General features: G+C 37.4%; 1 protein-coding gene across 3 annotated transcripts in view; it reads right to left on the bottom strand.

The window, feature by feature from the left end:
* The window catches only part of LOC120514913 (dihydropyrimidine dehydrogenase [NADP(+)]-like), a 1294590-nt gene that overhangs the window by 894471 nt on the left and 380100 nt on the right, over window positions 1-20019 (bottom strand). For all 3 annotated transcript variants that reach the window (XM_039735551.1, XM_039735552.1, XM_039735553.1), the window contains one exon: window positions 14325-14412. In XM_039735551.1, coding sequence (XP_039591485.1) covers window positions 14325-14412 — 88 coding nt within the window. The remainder of the gene's footprint in view (window positions 1-14324; window positions 14413-20019) is intronic.

Genomic DNA, 20019 nt, shown 5'->3' with positions numbered 1-20019 from the left:
GACCCAGCGGATTAGTCTCTTTATGTAGGGACATCCACTGAAGTGCAGCGTGATCGGTCACCAGAAGCGTCGCGACCCAACAGGTAGTAGCGGAGATGGGTCACCGCCCACTTAATGGCCAAGGCCTCCCTCTCCACTGCCGCTGAAAGATGCTGAGAAATTAGTTCACGCTTTGTTTTCAGTCGACTAGATTACTGTAATGCACTCCTCTCAGGACTACCCAAAAAGATATAAATCGTTTGCAACTAGTGCAGAATGCAGCTGCTAGAATCCTAACTAGGAAAAGAAAATCAGAACACATCACACCAGTTTAGTCACTACACTGGTTACCTGTGTCATTCAGAATTGACTTTAAAATTCTGCTTATGGTTTATAAAGCCTTAAATAATCTCGCCCCATCTTATATATCGGAATGTCTGACACCTTATATTCCAAATCGTAACCTCAGATCCTCAAATGAGTGTCTCCTTAGAATTCCAAGAACAAAACTTAAAAGAAGTGGTGAGGCGGCCTTCTGCTGTTATGCACCTAAAATCTGGAATAGCCTGCCAATAGGAATTCGCCAGGCTGATACAGTAGAGCACTTTAAAACACTGCTGAAAACACATTACTTTAACATGGCCTTTTTATAACTTCATTTTAATTGTAATTTAACTTAATCCTTATACTCTGTATGTTCAATTCATCATAACAAATATTCATGGTGGCTCTAAAATCGGTACTGACCCCTACTCTCTTTTCTGTTTCTTTTTCCGGTTTCTTTGTGGTGGTGGCCTGCGCCACCTCCACCTACTCAAAGCTTCATGATGCTCCAACAATGATGGACGGATTAAAAGGAAGAAGTCTACGTGACCATCATCATCATCAAGCCCTTCCGTGAGAATCCTAAATCCAAAGAGAACTGTTTCATTTATGTTAGGTAGAATGCCCAGAGGGGACTGGGCGGTATCATGGTCTGGAATCCCTACAGATTTTATTTTTCTCCAGCCGTCTGGAGTTTTTTTGTTTTTTCTGTCCCCTGGCCATTGAACCTTACTCTTATTCGATGTTAATGTTGATTTATTTTTTATAATTATGTCTTTCATTTTTCTATTCTTTAATATGTAAAGCACTTTGAGCTGCTGTTTGTATGAAAATGTGCTATATAAATAAATGTTGTTGTTGTTGTTGTTGTTACCTCTGTGGTGCTCAAAAACCCATCCATCATTCAACCTGCTACATCCTAACCACAGGGTCACGGGGGTCTGCTGGAGCCAATCCCAGCCAACACAGGGCACAAGTCAGGAAACAAACCTCAGGCAGGGTGCCAGCCTACCGCAGGGCACACACACACACACACACACCCACAAACCAAGCACACACTAGGGATAATTTAGAATCACCAATGCACCTAAACGACATGTCTTTGGACTTGGGAGGAAATCGGAGTACCCAGAGGAAACCCACGCAGACACGGGGAGAACATATAAACTCCAAGCAGGGAGGACCCAGGAAGCGAACCCGGGCCTCCTAACTGTGAGGCAGCAGCGCTACCACTGCGCCACCATGCCCAAAAATATTAACAATTAATATTTACTGTCAATTCAAATATTTAATTTAGTTTTTCTTAAACTATTATTTAATAACTTACCAGAATATGAAACTAAAATCATTCAATACCCTTATAAAACAACCCAAGCATGGGCTCATTAAATTGACTGTCAACAGTAAATTGTCACAGTATGAGTAATGGTGGATATGTATTTTGAGGGACGACACGCTGGGACCAATGTCCCAGCCAGAAATTGTTTGGGATCCTTATCTAGCTGGAATGCCAATAACACAGAAGGACAGGGGAGAACAATATTTTCAGTCTATTATCACCCTCATAAGCTAGTTGGCAGCATCCCCAGACACCTGTAGGGAATGCCAGGAATTGCATTCCAGTAGTGAAACCCAGCTGGGGTTTGTGGGTGCTGTTAGGGGCTGCTGCAGGTACTTATACTCTCTATTCTTTGGGATCTCCATATGACCCGGAAGTACTTCCAATGGGCAAAGCCCTAGCACCAGAAGTACTACTAAGTCCTTGATAAAAAAAGACCATTCTGCCTCGTCCAGGGACTCAGAGCTGTGAAGGGAGACAGGCAACACCCGCCTTGGAGGAGTAGCAGTGCGGAGACAGAGAGACAGAAAGAAGAAGAGACAACCTGTTAATTGCTTGTACAAAAGGTATTTCTGAAATAAATAACCTTTGATTTGAACCCAGGACTGTGTAAATTTTGGGATTTGTGACCCAGTCTTTCACAATTGCCATAGTCAGCAGGATTTCTGGCTGTCTATTTTTTTTTTTTTTTACTATTTTATTCCTGTGAGTGACATACCTATTTTAGAATGGGGAGAAAATCCATGAAGAAACATCGAAAGCCTTAAAGAAGCTTGTCTCTGGACTGTGAAATTCGTTTTTGGAGCTATATGGTAAGAGGAGAGGAGGACCAGGTAGTGTTACAACCTGCAGAATCATTTCCACAGCAAAGCCCGGACTGCCATCTTAAAGAGGACATGAAGGACAACCTCTGCAATATTTGTGACAAAAGCTTGGATTCAGAGGTATGTGCCACCATGGGATTTGACATGCCAGGGGAACATTTGAATTGTATACCATGCTCATACCACCTCAGCACTGAAAATGCCACTGTTAACTTGCCGTATTACTTCCTACTTGGTGACAACAAGCAGCTGTGCTGGTCTAGCTGCACAAACCTCAGAACCCTATTCAAGGAAGATGGTCACATGGAAAATCCCTAGGAACACTGGGAAAACCAAGATGACGACTGGGGTATTGAGCCATTGGGCCACGACTAAAGCTCTGGTAAGCCAAAAAAGGGGTAAATGTTAATAAGTGTCTATGTTTCTCCTAGGGGCGATCAGATGAAATGGGATAAGTGCTCATATCCCGGTAACAAAGCATTAATATCAAGAAGGATAAGTCCTGTGCATGAACGCATGGAGTCAGTGTTTCCTGATGTCCCACTTTCCTTGATGGGGCATCCACCAGAAGTCTGCACAGCTTCCGACTCGGAGATTGTTGATGGAAACGGCTGAAGTCCATGCTGACAACCAAAGGAAAAGTCCGGGCAGCAGATTGACCTAAATAAACTTATGGAATTAATGGAGTCAATGCAAACATTTCAATCAGTCCCCCACACAATGGAAGCCACTATTAAGAAGACTGAAAACTTGGCAAGAGCCCTACTAGATGCAGTTCACCAGTACCTTACCAATGCCTGGTACCTATTCAGCTATACAGGTGAGTCATCTCTGTATAATACATAGTAAGGAAACACAGTGTGAAATGATCCCTGACAAAAAGCTCCAGCAAATATAACGTGTGTTGTAAAAGGTTCCCCTGCCTGAACCACAAATTTTGGAGGCTTCTACTTAGACTATAGATGTCAGAGAAACAGGAACACAGAATAAAGGATTCTGAATGTATGTGAAAGAAATTGAGTAGCCACTCTTCCTGCAGTAGATAAAAAAGTAATGACCTACCTTCCTGTGTTTGAGCCTCCCCTCAGAGAAATCCATACTCAGACAGGGAAGCTCAAGGCAGAGAAGAAAATCAGCAGGATGGGATACAAAGGACTGGCTTCCTAATTCGGATGTCTGAACTGTTCAATCCCCTACAAACCAAAGGGTGCTTAAAAGCAAAGGAAAAGGGGTTCAAGGGTTACCACTTTAATTCAAAGGGTAACTCAAACTGTCTTTATTCCCCAAATTAGAAAGCCCATAGAATCATGGGTTACAGTTGGGTAAAACTGTAGGATTTGGAGGGACGAGTTAGGTGCCATAAACCGGGAAGAAGGACTAGGAATTTCCCTCCTTTTTTTATACCTGCAGGACACGAGTACTGACAGGGAAGACGTGGTGTTATGAATGCTGGCAGCCAGGTATGGGTGGAGACACTGCCCTTATACCATACCGAATAAATGGCAGACAGTTGTGTTGAAATAACGACTTCCCAAATAACTTTGGTTTTTATTTTGCAGACTGGAGTCATGGACTGGCACACAGCGATGATCCCTCACAGACCGGAGACTTACAGGATGGTATAACTCTTGCTATTCTTTGGGATTTCCACATGATCCGGAAGTACTTCCAACAGACGAAACCCTAGCACCAGAAGTACTCCTGAGTCCTCAATAAAAGAGATCACACTGGGAGCGGATACAGGCAACACTCACCTTAGAGGAGTAGCAATGTGGAGAGAGACAGAGAAGAAGGGATAAACTGCGAATTGTTTGTACAAAAGGTATTTGTGAAATAAAAACCTTTTGATTTGAACCTGGGACTGTTTTGTGTGTTCATGCTTGGGGTTTGGGACTAAGTGGTGCTCCCTATCTTTCATAATTATAAGTGTTATTCCATTCCAGAGCTGGTTGGGCTCCATACCCTGCAACCCATGATATGTACAAGATCATGATGAAGCTGTTACGGGGAAGATTTAAAGGGGTTATTGGGGAAAGACTGGAAAAGAGGCAAGGCAGCTCGTGGGTTTGTCTTTTTTGGTTTTCAGCCAGTAAGTCACTAACCCAGAGAAAGAACAGTAGCCTTGGCCTTGCCTTCTGCTCCACCCCATGGAGTGTCACAAGATAAGAATACTTCTGACATGAATGTGTCAGAAGAAATGTACCTTCTGGTCTTTCGCAGTAATAAACAGGGTTTATCCACCTAAAATCTGAACCCTTTTATGATTCTTTTTTTCTTCTTTTAACACATTATAATGGAAAAAGCAAGTTTGAAAGACAGATGGAATGCATAGAAATTAAAATACAAGAAGCTTCACTCAAAGTGCACTCTTTAAAGAAGGATAGATAGATAGATAGATAGATAGATAGATAGATAGATAGATAGATAGATAGATAGATAGATAGATAGATAGATAGATAGATAGATAGATAGATAGATAGATAGATAGATAGATAGATAGATAGATAGATACACATACTGTATAACAAGAATTTTAATAACCTTAAGTATGCTAGCTGATACGAATATACATGTAACAAGAATGATCTATAAGTAATTTAGCAAAGTGTAGGTAATTTTTTAATTTTTGTAAGGATAGATTAAAACACAGGAGTGCAGAATGACTAAAATGATTGAATTGTATAGCTAAAAAGACTACCATTTAAGCAAAAATGAAAATTAAAAAAATACACACTCTCTCTCTCTCTCTCTATATGTATATATATATATATATATATATATATATATATATATATATATATATATATATATATATAAAGCAATTATCAAGATGCTGAAAGCTACAGTAAAGTACAATTCAAATTATTTCAAGACTCAGATTTTTTTTAATAATTCATTGATAGTAATGGAAAGTAAAAGTGCACAACTACAAAAATGGGAAAATCCTGGCTTTTAATCTAATGACTATACTGTTGGGATGGCTTCTGGCTTACCACAATCCCAAACTAGTTGCACAGACCAATGGATATAAGGCTCAAACAATGATTAGGTAGCAGTCAATATTTACAATGGCTATATTCAACCATCAAAATCTTAAGTGCAGATTTTATTATTTATAATGCAGTGAAATATACGGCATGAAATATGGATTACCTTTTCATGCCTTTCCCATATTCAAGGTTTATAGGATCAGTATTGTCACTAATACAGAGTACAGTGAAATTCTTACTTGCATTGTGCTAATCAAGTTGCAACATATCACCTCTCCTAAATCCCTGGATTAGTGTTCAAGTACCTTTTCACTAATATACAATAATTATATAATAATTATGAAAAGTGTTATTTTGATTTTGTTTCTAAAATGATAGTGAAAATATTTTAAAGTATAAAATTATACAAATAATATGCCAAAATAACCTTTTTATATACTTATTTGCTTTATGTACTGGCAGTGTAATATGTCTTGAGGTCTTGCCAAGAATCTCACATTTTACAAAGAAAAATTCAGACGTGAGTCCCAGTACGCCTTGTGCCCTGAGAAACAAGTTACCCAAACTATTCTATACCATTTCAGTAATTATTTTCCTCTCTGATGCTGATCTTTCTGATCATAAAATAGGTCATTATGATAGCAATTGATGAGAAGAATTCATAATTAATTGCAGAAGTATGGTATTTGCCATAATTCTCACGATATTATCAAAAAATCATTTGAGGGTTCCTCTAGAGTGCATCTTTCTCTTGCATGTTTTGGCTCAAAAGCTAATCAGCACATTGTCATCTCATAACAGGCTTAAGTTTTGAGTTTGGTATTTTTCTGTCCTGCCATTTTAGCTCTAGACCATCCTCATGTAACTGTGATTCACACACACACAGACAGACACAGACCCACCATTGAGATATCAATGTTTTCGGTATTAGAGGACCCTAAAATGTCAAGATCTGTTGAAAACCAGAGATCAAAGTTTTTGACGAATCTAAAGTTTTTGCTCCTCCCCCATAGGCAATAGGTTATGGTGGGGGAAGGTGCAAAGCAACAATATGTGTATTTGAACAGGACAGAGTTATTTTTCCGTATGTGTGGCATTATTGGTGTTTGACTAACTGCTGTTAACATTTCAACAAGGATTTATTACCTGGCTTATGAGTGTTTGTATTATTGTTGCATTTTTCATTTTTTTGTGTAATTCCAGTTGGAATATACTAAATAATAAACAATCCAATGTGTTTTGTGGGTGAAACCCAACTTTAATATCACTGCTGCTGGGCCCACCATCTTCCTTTCTACTGAGGTCAGAGAAGAGGTTTCAGCAGAGAATAAAAAGGTTATTAATTTCTATTTTTTCTTCTGGTTTAGGCTGCTTTCTTTCTGTTTTTGGATATTGCTTGTGATTATGATTTGGGATTTGTTACTTTACTGCGGTGGGTTGGCGCCCTGCCCAGGATTGGTTCCTGCCTTGTGCCCTGTGTTGGCTGGGATTGGCTCCAGCAGACCCCCGTGACCCTGTATTCGGATTCAGCAGGTTAGAAAATGGATGGATGGATGGATTTGTTACTTTAGTTTTCCTTTTTTCTATTCAATAAATTCCACATTAATAAATTTAATTTATTTTAACATTGCCTCCTCTAACCAAAGATTTTATAGTTCCTTTCCCTAGAGAAGCAATTTTGTAGACTTTGTATACTTTGACACTATTTAGAACTTTTATGTAAGTCCTCCATTTTTGGGCCTGTGTAAACCATTGTCTCCAGTAGTCATTGTGGTTTGGCTGCCTTGGGTGTAGCCTTATGTAGGCAAGCTAATGAAGGTCCTGGTCTGCTATTTTGGGACTTGTGGAAAGACTCACACTCCTCTTGCCATGTTTCTAATAACTTACACAACAACTACAAAAGCATCAGTGGAATGGCATATTTGATGTTACAGACAATGCCCAGCATAAAACAGCCACTTTACATGAACAAAGCAACAATTTCTATAATTGGAGAAATTGTTAATAAAAACAAGTACACAAGAAAAAAATACACAACACAGGTGGAAATACCTCTTAGAGCTGGTTTATATACTTCACGCTCAGAACGTGTACGCACCCGCATCATGGTTGTCACGCGTTCCCAGCGTTCATTTCACTCGTCCTCTGAGCAGGTCCTCCGAAAGTAACGCGACATGTGTGTGAGTTGCAGTACCAGAAAAAAGTTAGGGGGTGCAGTGTGCTAAAAGTCGGAACGTGACGTCAGAGTCTCTGTTTACTATCTACATGTGACAGAAAGCCTCTATGCAGATCCTACGGAGATCGATGTGCGTGCTTCGCTGTTTGACGAATGGTTCAATGTGGTGAAGCAAAATGTCGACATACAAATGCATTCGTGGTGCTTTTATATTCAAGCGTCGCATTTTCCCGATCATAATGACACGATACATTTTAAAAGTCTCACATACCATCTTTTGTGCCATCTTTTTTTTTTTTTATGCAACTTCTCAACAGTAACATAATGTACAGCACTGTATTTGAGCCACCGAGAAAAAAAATTAAGGACATGGTGAAAACGAGTATTTAGTGATTAAAGTGGAAATTTCGGCTTTAATCTTGAAATGTCCACTTTAACCTCGTAGTTTACTTTATCATTAAAGCAGACCATCGCAAACGTCATCCCAGTCGCTACAGCAAGCAGCAATAGATCACCACACAGAAAATATTAAATGTATGATATTCCAACTCTGCACATTTAGAATCTTTAGATTTATACTTGATATCACTTTCACAATGAAATACATTAAAGTGTGTATGTTACATTTTACAGATAATTTTGTTTAAATAGATAGATAGATAGATAGATAGATAGATAGATAGATAGATAGATAGATAGATAGATAGATAGATAGATAGATAGATAGATAGATAGATAGATAGATAGATAGATACTTTATTAATCCCAAGGGGAAATTCACATAATCCAAATAGTAAATACTGTTAATAATTACACACATGGGGGTGACATGGTGGCGGAGCGGTAGCACTGCTGTCTCACAGGGAGTCATGTAGCTTGTATTCCCTGCTTGGATTCCACACTATGCTCCAGTTTCCTTCCAAAAATATGCAGATTTGGGGAATTGGTGCTGCTAAAATGACGCTAGTGTATGTGTGTGCTTGTATTCACCTTGTGATGAGCTTAGGCCTTGTTCAGGGATTGTTTCTCTCTCGTGCCCAATGCTTGCTGGAATGGACACATCCCTGTATTGATGGATTTAATCAATAAACATCCTTTTCAGAGATATTGTGACAAGGTGTCCTTGGAATTCAATGGATGTTTCAGGATATACACAACACAGTGAAGCAGAACGTTTTCTCACCGTGATGATATCTCACACTGCCACCTGGTGGATTCCTCCAAATTTACGTTAAGTGCATGCGCAAGTATAAACACTACAACGCTTACATAGCAGGAGCCTCCGCTGCATCATGCGTCGCGTGAAGTATAACCCCGGCCTTAACAGTATAAATTGCCTTAACACCAGACAGCAAATCAAAGCATTGTAGACCTATGATTGCTTTAGGACCAAACAGACAGCCGGTAAATAAACCCTTCATCTACTTTCCATTTATTTTGAGTATCACACTTTGTATGGCAGGATAATTAAAAGAACGTTATAGTATATTAAAGTTATAATATATTAAAACACATTAGAGTGAACCATACAAATATAACTGCTAGGTATCTTGGATGTGGAGCATGCACCGTACACCTTTGTCTAACTGAGGAGCATGAGAACAAAATTACTGATGGGAACACTTATTTCACTTTTCTTCTCAAAAATATTCCTTTCTTGATGTATTGCCAAACAGCACAAGGTATTGAGACAGTGAAGGTTTTGAACACTAAAGCTCAGAGTTCAAAGTTAACTGCCATTATGCAGATATATTAGTTTTACTATTAACCAGACCTTAGAAAGTCATAATACACAAGATACAACTAAAAAGTGCAAAACGGGAGACAGAGGGTTTCACTGACCAGCAATCGTTTAACAGTTTTAACAAACAATACGTATATGAGAGCTCCAAAGGCTTGAGATGCCTGCATTTAATTAATGTAGATAGGTGCCAAACAAAATGCAACCAAGTACTACCTGCTTTAAAAAAATAAAATAAAAATGCATAGAATCATTGAATTTCCAGACGAAGATTTCAAATGTATTAAGCAAACATTTATTTTAATGAAATAAACAAAAAGAATTATCTGCAACAAAAATGATATAACAGTGACCAGGAGCACGCTATTGGGGATTCTGTAGGAGAAAGAGTGAGCACAGAGGAAGACTTTACAGAATGTTTATTTGGGAGACGGCTGATTAAAAATACCCACAAAATGTCTGGCTGAGACATTTCTCAAGTTCCTTTGGATAGTAAAAAGTGCTTCTACATTTAACATTGACATAAGATACTGTAACAGTGATAGTATGTTCTCTTTTCAAAATGCCCAGTGGTAAAATACCCGCACAGTATATATATTGATTTTCTTGATGGAGAAAATCACATTTATGAAATGAAGAGAAAATATGTAAAAGGTTTAATGAGTACTTTACGAAAAATGTATCATTCAGTTTGCTAATGAACACAAGAAAAAAAGCCAGCTTGATAAATACACCAACAACTGCTAAGAACTCCAACAAAAAAAAACTTTTTCTTCTCAGTTATTAGGAGATGTCACTCTTTGTAATTCTTATTGGTGTCTCCAGCTTGTCTTCTTGGGTTTCATTTTTATTGCCCTTGATTCATGACAAATCATTCAATCCCAATTTAACTGCTACATCTGAACAATCATTTCTCACTTGACAAAGCTTTGTTGTGTTCAAAATTCTGTGTAAGTAACCCTTCTCTTTCTTTTTTTTATCTTTTTATACTGAATCTACCTAAAAGACTTCAACCTCATGGCAGGTGCAGCCTGAAAGCCATTTATTACGCTATCTGTTTGACAAGATGTCCTAAATGCTTCGGGTGAAACACTGCAATCAGTATTTTTATTATATGGAATATGTATTTGCAGATGTTGCATTTTGATAATAAGGTTTACAGAGGAGCAAAAAATGTATTAATATTCAATTCGACTTTTACAAGCAAAGCATCTTATTCAGATTGTCCCTAGCATTTGTGTCTGAATATCGTTGCACTCCAGGTCACAATAAATATTCCAGATTGACAGAATCAGTATTATATTCCAGAAATGATCATAGGTGCAAAGCTACTCTTTTCAAAATGCTAATGACATAAATACAGCAAAGATGGATACCAAATTTACATAAGTGAAATCCTTGTTTTGAATAGCCAATATTCCAAATAGAAACTGAACACTAAATGCATTTAATCATTGTGATTGTTGTTTCTAAAGATGTAATAATCCTGCCAGAAGATTGATAGAGATGGTGATGAGATATGTGATTTCGCTCTTCCTGATGCATAAGCTGTTAGTGAGGAATTAAAGACTGGATATTTTCATTTAGCGAGATGCCAGATGCCATTTCTGGAAGAGCTCTTGTTTCATAATTAAAAACATAGTCTTCATCCTCCTTTGGTACAATAGCTGTTCTGAGGGTCGTGTTGAGCATCTTTGATTTCTTCAGATTGTCTTTTATCCAAGTGGTGTCTGAGAAGCTCTGTGTTTAATTTTGATTAAATGCTGAGTCTACTATACGGCTAAACCTTTTTTACTTACAAACAAACTTAAAATAAAAACCTATGTCAAATGAATATTGCAAAAAAGAAACATTCATATACAGTTCTATTCTGCTCTTAATGTATAATACATAGGCATATAGAGTATGCAGGATTTAAATTAAAATTCAGACAGTGGAACCAGTTCTGCTAAAAGGTGTTGCTAGGGAGTGATGAAGTGCTCTCTGTGTTTCAAAGATATTTTCAATGAATATTTAGGGTTATAATTGGGGAGTGGGTTGATTGTTTTCTTGAACATTTGCTGTGAAAATGGTGGGCTTTTCAGGTGACTGGAGATGGTTTGGCCAATAAAAAGGCCTGTGTCGGGAAGTGTTTTCTTCATATTTTTATTACCAAATGAGCAAGGTGATCAAACAAAATTCCAAAGCAATGTGATCCAAAAAACTGTGTACATATTGATATCCCATCTGTCTGTAGAAGTAAAGTTAACAATGTTGGTCCGTCTGCCTGTAATGTCCAGGCATCACTCAAGAACGGCTCAACCGATTTGGTTTGTATATTCGTCTTGGTCCCTGTTAAAGTATAGGCAATTTTTTTTTTATCCCAGTCTCCTGAGGTGCCTTCTTTGAGAAATCTTGCCATGTGACACAATACTATCTTATAAATTCAATCCCAAATCAAAGATGCATACAAGTTTAAAGATGAATTAATGGCAGACCCACTGAAAAAGCAGTGTATGCATTACCTTGATACTGCCCCCAGGATAAACTCATGGACTTTGATAGTTAAACATTTTTGTTGATGGTACACCCCTTTGGATGTAGCCATTCATGTTCTGGGGAATAAATTCAGTATGTTTTGCTATTTATACTTACTCTTTCGTAATTACATTTTTAAAACAATATGCCTTCTAGAAAAAGAGAACCCACTGAAATCCAAGATCTGCTGATGCCGGAAGAAAGTGTCTAATGTAGAATTCTGAAAGCCAAGAAGAGTGAAACAACCATTTGAAACTGTACATTAAAAGTTGTAGTTTTTCACAGTTACGTAATAGAATTTGAAATATTGACTGGCGGCGTAACTGGTGACTTGGATTCCCAATAATTTTATATTAAACAAATCACAAGGTCAGACACAGAAAATTGATTTTAGAACTGATTGGGTTCTCTTGTATGCAGTGTTATGTTGCTTGCTCAGAGATGTCAAACGCGTCTTACTTATATATGTATGCTACAGGAAATAAAAGAAAAAAAAACCTTGCTTGTAAAGTCTGCATCACTTGACATCTGATGTTAATTCACTTCAGATTACTTTTACATAAATAACAGTGCATTCATTATTTCAATTTATTTGTACACTTTCCATTAATACGATATCAATATGCATTGAATAAGTATTTATTTATTTAAGCAATCAAGTCAAATGCTCTTTTTTCTTCAACAGTTTTATAGTCCATCAAAGATGGGTAACTCACCTAGATAAAATAATATAAATTGATCAACACAAAAAAATTCTCACATTAAAAAAATGATAAAAAAAAAAAAGTGGCACGGAACATAAGCATTTCAGTTTTCTCTAAAATTCTGGACAGAAACACAAAAAAATCATAAAGCAAGATTTGTAATATCCAGAAATGTGTCATATTTGCATTGTATGTTATGAATAAAGGTAGAACATTGGTACGGCAGTTAAATTTGCTGGTCACATCTCTAAAAGTCTGTCTTATCACCTGTCTTGCTTCTGATGTGACCAGAGAGATAGTCTCCAGCATCCTGCTACCCTGAATTGGGCAAAGTGGCTTTCCACATTGGACATATGGAAGGCTGTTATCACAATCATGGTGTGAACATCAACGACAACATTTATTTATATAGCATATTTTCATTCAAATGGGGTAGCTCAAAGTGCTTTACAAGATGAATAAAGAAAACGTTATACAGTAAAAAAAGGTGATACTAGGTTACAAAGATTAAAATAAAGACTGATGGCTGGGAGGGCAGAATAAAACAAACAAAAAAAACTCCACCATATCATGTTATGAAGAAGACATAACTTTCTTAAGCAAATGATGCTTGAATATTTTGATAACACTTTAGATGCTCAGAAATGCATCTATTTCTCATCTGCTGTTAAAGTATATAAGAAAACCTTAGCAATGGTCTTAACGTAACATATAAAGCATCAGTAAAGTGGTCATTCATCTAAGCAATGTGGCCTACTGGCAAAATTTCAATTTGGAATAGTCAAAGATGGCTTAAGAGAGAAATACATATCTTAATATTGCATATTTCACTATAAGATCTGTGGGTCCTTCATGTTCACAAGTATTTTTACCAACATTTCAATGGCTTCTAATATGCCACACTTCACAGAGACTTTGCTTTCTAAGTGTTAATAAGCCTTTGTTAGGACTTTGTTACATAACGGAATATGAGATTAATTTCTGCAGTACTTAAACTAAAGTGTTGCTAGTATTTTTTCCATTCACTGTTGGTAAAGGTGCCATAGTGCAATCCACATCTTCAGCAGACCAGCAAACCCATACAGACAAGACATATAATCTGGTGTATAGAAAGGCCCAGAGAGGTATCCGGGTATTGTTTTCCTTTTAATTATTCTGCATTTTGTTGCACCCTCTGTTCATCTCTCCCAAGTGTGTGTGTTTTATAAAGAAGCCAACTTTTAATATTAAGATGTTCACCTTGTTGTGTATTATAGGGGTGGGAATGGTTCAACAGTCTCCAATATAATTCACGAATGGTAATGAATACTTTTTGCATCTAAATGCATGAGATTTACTGTGATTAGAACTTAATTCTTATTATTGTAAGAATATTCATTAATTATAAACTGCACAAGGTCATCATAAGTATTGAAAGTGCCTGTATTCATTCTAATGCAGTATACAGTCTGAAGAGCAAGGCATTCTTCTCTCATATTACCATATTCTTGGGTTCTTTGTGATGTATTAACACAAACCACACATTTAGGGAAAGCTTACAAAGAATGTGACCTTTATGAGGATTTTTCACCCATACAAACACGTTTAAAATCCTCTGCTGTATCCTCCAATAACTTTTACAACTTTACTATGAAAAGCAAAAAAAGTATTAGATTTTAAAGAAAAAGAAAAATAATTACATGGAAAATAAGAAAAAAAGTATATTATTGTAAAAATGGTCTAAAAGTTACCTTATTTGTCATCTGGCCTATGAAAGATTTAATGTCCAAACTGGTCGGGCAACTTTTTTGACAAGGAGCATCTGCACATTTGAGACACCTAAAAGGAAAAAAAGCATGCATAGTATAGTTATATCATTCAAAAGTCATGTGATCATATTTACTTAGGAAACGCAGTGTTGCAGGATGGAGAGGATAGTTAAATGTGGCCCATTTAAGAATGCAATGTATGGATACTATCTCCCAACAGTTAATGATCATCTGTTTTTTAAACACAGTAAAAATGGAGGCAAGCCAGTGCATTTTATTCTAGTCAAAGACTTGCAAGCATGTTGCCTGTAAACCTAAAATGCCAGTCATAGTGATGAGAGTGGAACATTTAAATACCCAGAAAATGGGTGTTTGAAGAATATCAAAACTGGGCTTGGCTCAAAATTTAATCCTTGGATGAAGACAAAGGTAATTAATACAAAGCAAATCTCATAATCTAAAATAAATTATATATTTGATGTGTGTGTGTTTTTATTAGCAATTGATGCAAATAATTCTAATAAAAAAATTGTTAGGTTAACACACTGTTATACTCATGTCGGTGTATTTTGTTTTGGTTTTTCCTCTTGAATACTCCATTTCTGTAGTTTATTTTAAATTTGCTCATGTCTTTTTTTTTTTTACGTGATGTGTAATGGAGACATCACTTGATGACAACAGTTGTGCTGATGATGTCATGGATTCAACAGTATTTATAGAGGGTGGCCACAGTATGTATTATGCTTCCATGGATACACAACAATGAAATCAACACTCTTTATCAGTAGTTCAGTTTCACTTTCAAGTAGGCCCTAGTGCTCGGTTCGTGCTTCTGGTTAGGACTTCATTTTGCTGCCAACTTTTGATCTTGTCATGCTGCTTAGTTTCTAATTCCAGTTGTTGAGCTTGTGGTTTTGGCCCCTTGCTTTGTTTTGTATACAACTCTGCCTTTTTTGACCATCTCCTGGTCCTGCTTTCATTCTCACAATAATTCTGGGATACATCTTGTGTTTCAACATTAATCGGTTTAAAGTGCAGTAAGTCCCCTACATACGAGCAGGTTCTATTCTGAGAGCGCATTCACAATTTCAGTATGTGCATAAGTTTAGCAAAGTTAGCCTAGGTACCTAACTAACACAATGCAACCCTCAACTCCTATTGAAAACATCTAGACATACAGCTATTACGCTTTTAAAAGTTAATACAGTGAAACCTTGGGTCACGATCGTAATTCATTCCAAAACTCGTCGTAACCCGATTTGGTCGTGACCCAAAGTAATTTCCCCCTTAGGATTGTATGTAAATACAATTAATCTGTTCCAGACTGTACGAACTGTATGCAAATATATTTTCTTTTAAGATTTTTAAGCACAAAAATAGTTAATTATACCATTGAATGCACAGTGTAATTGTAAACTAAATGTAAAAACATTGAATAACACTGAGACAAACACCCAGGCTTCCTGCTCAGCTGCATGCAAGCCTGCGCTCGCTCGTTCTCTCTCTCTCGCACTCACTCGCTCACTCGCTCTCTCTCTCTCACGCTCGCTCTCTGTCTCTCTTGCGCTCGCTCACTCTCTCCCTCTCTCTCTCTCTTGCGCTCACTTGCTCTCTCTCTCTCTCGTGCTTGCTTGCTCTCTCTCTCTCGTGCTTACTCCCTCTCTCTCTGTCCTGCACCAGCTTTCTCCTCTTGCTTCCTGCCTTTTCCTGCAACCTCCCATTCTTTTCTGTTCTCTTCTTTTTCACTTTAGCCGACTCACGTGTCTATTTATGAAGAGGACATGGTAGTCATGGCAATCAGCAGCTCCCGGGAACAATTACGGATGTGGACCACTTCTCACCTGTGCACTTAGGTGAGAAACGGCAACATAACAAACTCCTAAGGAAACGCTTTGGCCACACACCACCGCGCCTCCTTGCTAAGCCGCGAGTGCGGTGATTATTTATTAAAACTGGCCTTTTTGACGGAAGCTGTGAACCCGCTATACCACAGGAGGAAGCTGGGTTGAGAAGAGGTTACAGTTTTGAGGGAGAGTCCCTCTGCGTGATGCACCAAGAACAATGTACAGTACAGAGAGAGACTGAACACGTGCGGAAATCATCGGCGCGTACAAACTGGAAGGGAAATTGGCTTGTTCGTTACCCGAGTGTGTGGTCGTGAACAGATGCAAAAGTTTGGCGAACTTTTTGGTCGTAACCCGATTTGTACGTGTTCAGAGACATTCGTGACCTGAGGTTCCACTGTATTTGTATCTTTGTTGTAGATTTCTAGTGCAACAACCAAAAGTTATTTTTTGTTCCCAGTGTTTTCCACCAGATGATCTTACTGTAATAGTAGACTCGCTTACTGCTAGTGAATGGGTCTAGCATACCTCTCTCTGATCAACTCTTATCGAAAACGTTATTTGTACTGTACATAAGGTACAAATAGGTTTTAAAAGTTAATATTTTTACTGTGAGATTTTTGACACCCCAACAGCCTCTCAACTGCTCTGTGCACCAAAACTTTGTTACTGCAGCCAGGGATTGCTTGTCTGCCACCAGAGCAACTACAAGATCAGAGGCTTGCAGTGTAACATGTCTGTCACCCACTGTTTGATGCAGGGAACATTTAAAAATGGCCGCTGACTTGGCCGTGTGTTCTTTTGCTGTTTTAACATTTGTGCCTGAAGCCCGTCTACTCTTTAAATCTTTGAAGGGAGCAACTGCAGGATGACGACAGTGTCAGTGCATGTATGCTGGGGTGTCCTGAGGAGACAGCTCCCGTTTGGATAACTATGAGATGACAATAAAACTGATTTTTTTTAGAAATCTGGACTCTCCTTCTTCTCTCTGTGAACCACATATTATTTATGTACAGTATTTTGTTATTGATTTTGAGTGCATTTTAAAAATAAACAACCCAGTTTTTTTATTCATGGTTTTAGTCAGCTGATCTCAGTAAACACACTTATGGCTAGTGAACTGGGATACATTCCATGATCTTGCACTTGTTCTTTAGAATCGTGCCCATGGTTGAACGGTTCATGTTTTATGAATGAGCGACGTCTTTTTGCCTAGCTCGGCTTTCAATTATTTTCACTTTTGTTTCCATCATTATCATCTACCACTTCTTAGCAGTACATTACCACTGCTCTTACGCTTAAATCTGGACATCTTGGGGTTGAAATAAAACATGTTAACTCAATGTAAACATAGATACAGCCAAAAGCACAACCACTTATAGAGGATGCACGCATGTGACTGAGAATGTAAGCAATAATAGCATGAGTTTTGTGTTCCACCTAATGGCAAACACACAAATTAACTTATACACTGCTGAAATTTAAAGTTAACAGTACAATTTTTAATTTTTCACTCACTTAAATAATTTTTAATTTATTGGACATGAATGTTTGCATCTTTGAAAGTTCATAACTTGAAGGTTTGTATGTAGGGGACTTGCTGCATTCACAATATTAAATAGTATTTGAGCTTCCTAGTGTTTCAGCAGGGATTAGAGGTATGCGTTTATGACAACGTTGTAGCAAACTTCTAGCAGTATATACCTGCTCAGTAGATTTAAATCATTATAATGATGACAAAAATATTGACCAAAACACCAAAATATAAAGTGTTCATATCTGAACAAATGCTCTAATTTATTTACTGTATATGCAGCAAAACCCATACTACATAAAGATTACACACTTTCAACATGTAGTTGTTAAGGCTTTGGACTTCAAACCCTGAGGCTGTGGGTTCAAATCCCACTCCTATCACTGTGCCTGTGCTCCAATTGGAAAAAAGAAAAAAACAGAAACAGTTGTAAGCTCTCTTGGATAAAGAAGCGAGTCAAATAAGTAAATGTAAATGTAATATGGGAATTGCTTTAGAAGTGTGGGCTAGCAATAATCAGAGGAAGACAGACTGAAAAAACAAACAAGGAGTAGTTTTAAATAAATACACACTCCAATAAAGTGGCTTCTGTTAACTTAGATATTCATAATAGAGCAGCAGGGGAGAAATGAGCAGAGTAATCAGTTATTTTATTTAGCACTTGTGTGTATTCCATGTGTACAAAAGTAGGAAAATCAGTGTTGGTTAATAATTGCTTCTATTTAGTTTAGAATGACACATTTGTAGAGTTTGGTCTAATAAAAAATGCTGTAGAGATGATGAAGAAGTTAAATTAAGCTCCATCATATAAACTGCTGGTGTTGCAAGAGCAAATATGAGACAGCAATAAAATCAGGACACTAGACCAGCTAGAGTAAATTCGACAACATGTCTGTGCCTACACCAGTGTGCTCAGCAGAAACAATTTTATTCAATCTAATTCAAAAATGTTATAATGTTACAAACAGCATGTACAATGAACATATTATACAGTCTTAAATTAATGCTTTGAAACAAGTGACTATTACTTTAACTTTGTTCAATAGATATCACAGATAGTCATGTCATTTTCAAACCCACTCAATACAATGCAGAGTAATAGGGAGCTGGAGTCTATCCCAGCTCGTATAAGGCAGAAGGTAGGAGGAAACTCTGGACAGGATGGCAGTCCATCGCAGGGAGAACACACACACACACACACACTCCAAACACACACACACTCCAAACACACACTGGGGCCAATTTAGTGTCGACACAAGGAGAACATGCAAACTCCATGGAAGGACATGGGATGCAAACCCTGCTCTCCTTACTGCAAGGCAGCAGAACTACCACAAATATTAAAATTACATTTTCAGTAAGTCAGTGAGTTTCTAGTTGATTGTATGTCCTTTAGGTAATAGACCAGAGTCAGCAAACTAGAGTAAGTTAACAAAAGCATATATTTAATTATTTGTCTACAACTGCAATGTACCATTTTTCAAACAGTAATTATGTATGAAAAAGACCACTCTAACGCTTCATCTATATTGGCAAAAACCAAACAAGTTTTCACTCTCAAAATTCAAAATGAGCCACCGATCATACCTTGTAATATCTGAGTGAATTTAAAGCACTTGAATCACTGTTTTTAAGTACGTTTGCATATAACGCTTATACATATACATATAATGTGAAAAGCACCTCCCACGATTGCTAAGTCTGTCTGTCCACACGAAACAACATGGCTCACAGTGGACTAATTTTATTGAAATTTGGCGCACTGATTTTACAAGACAGCATGTCCGGAGAGTTCGATTTCTGTTGAGATTATCTTGAACAGAGTGTGTTGTACATACTTTTGAAATGTCAAAATCTCCCTTTGAAAAGCATAGGTCCAAATTGGAAACTCATATCTTAAAACAGAAACACAATGTGTGTGACTTTCATTAAAAATTACTTAAAATGTTCAAATTTATGTTGACGGGGGTCACTTCAACCTGTATATTTTGCTCTATTACTTGTTCAAAACCCGCTCCTCATGGTATAATGGATCATCAATGCATATTAGTTAAATATTGGGGAAGTCAAGCCATGCCACTGGCACCCCAATTCACCTCCCTGCTGTTTGAGGTAAGTTAACCATGAAAAAAGCAGGTGTCATTTATCTAGAAATATATACGAGGAAAGAGATTACTCAGTATTTACCATATCTTACACTAAAAACAATCCCACGGCTGCATTGTGTACAAATTAAAATGTGTTAATCTTTCTATGACACTTTATTGGCAAAGCAAAACAACAACAAAGTATTTCTTGT

Source organism: Polypterus senegalus, chromosome 14 (genome assembly GCF_016835505.1).
Source record: "Polypterus senegalus isolate Bchr_013 chromosome 14, ASM1683550v1, whole genome shotgun sequence".
Lineage (NCBI taxonomy): Eukaryota > Metazoa > Chordata > Cladistia > Polypteriformes > Polypteridae > Polypterus > Polypterus senegalus.
This window is presented reverse-complemented; position numbering and strand designations above follow the sequence as displayed.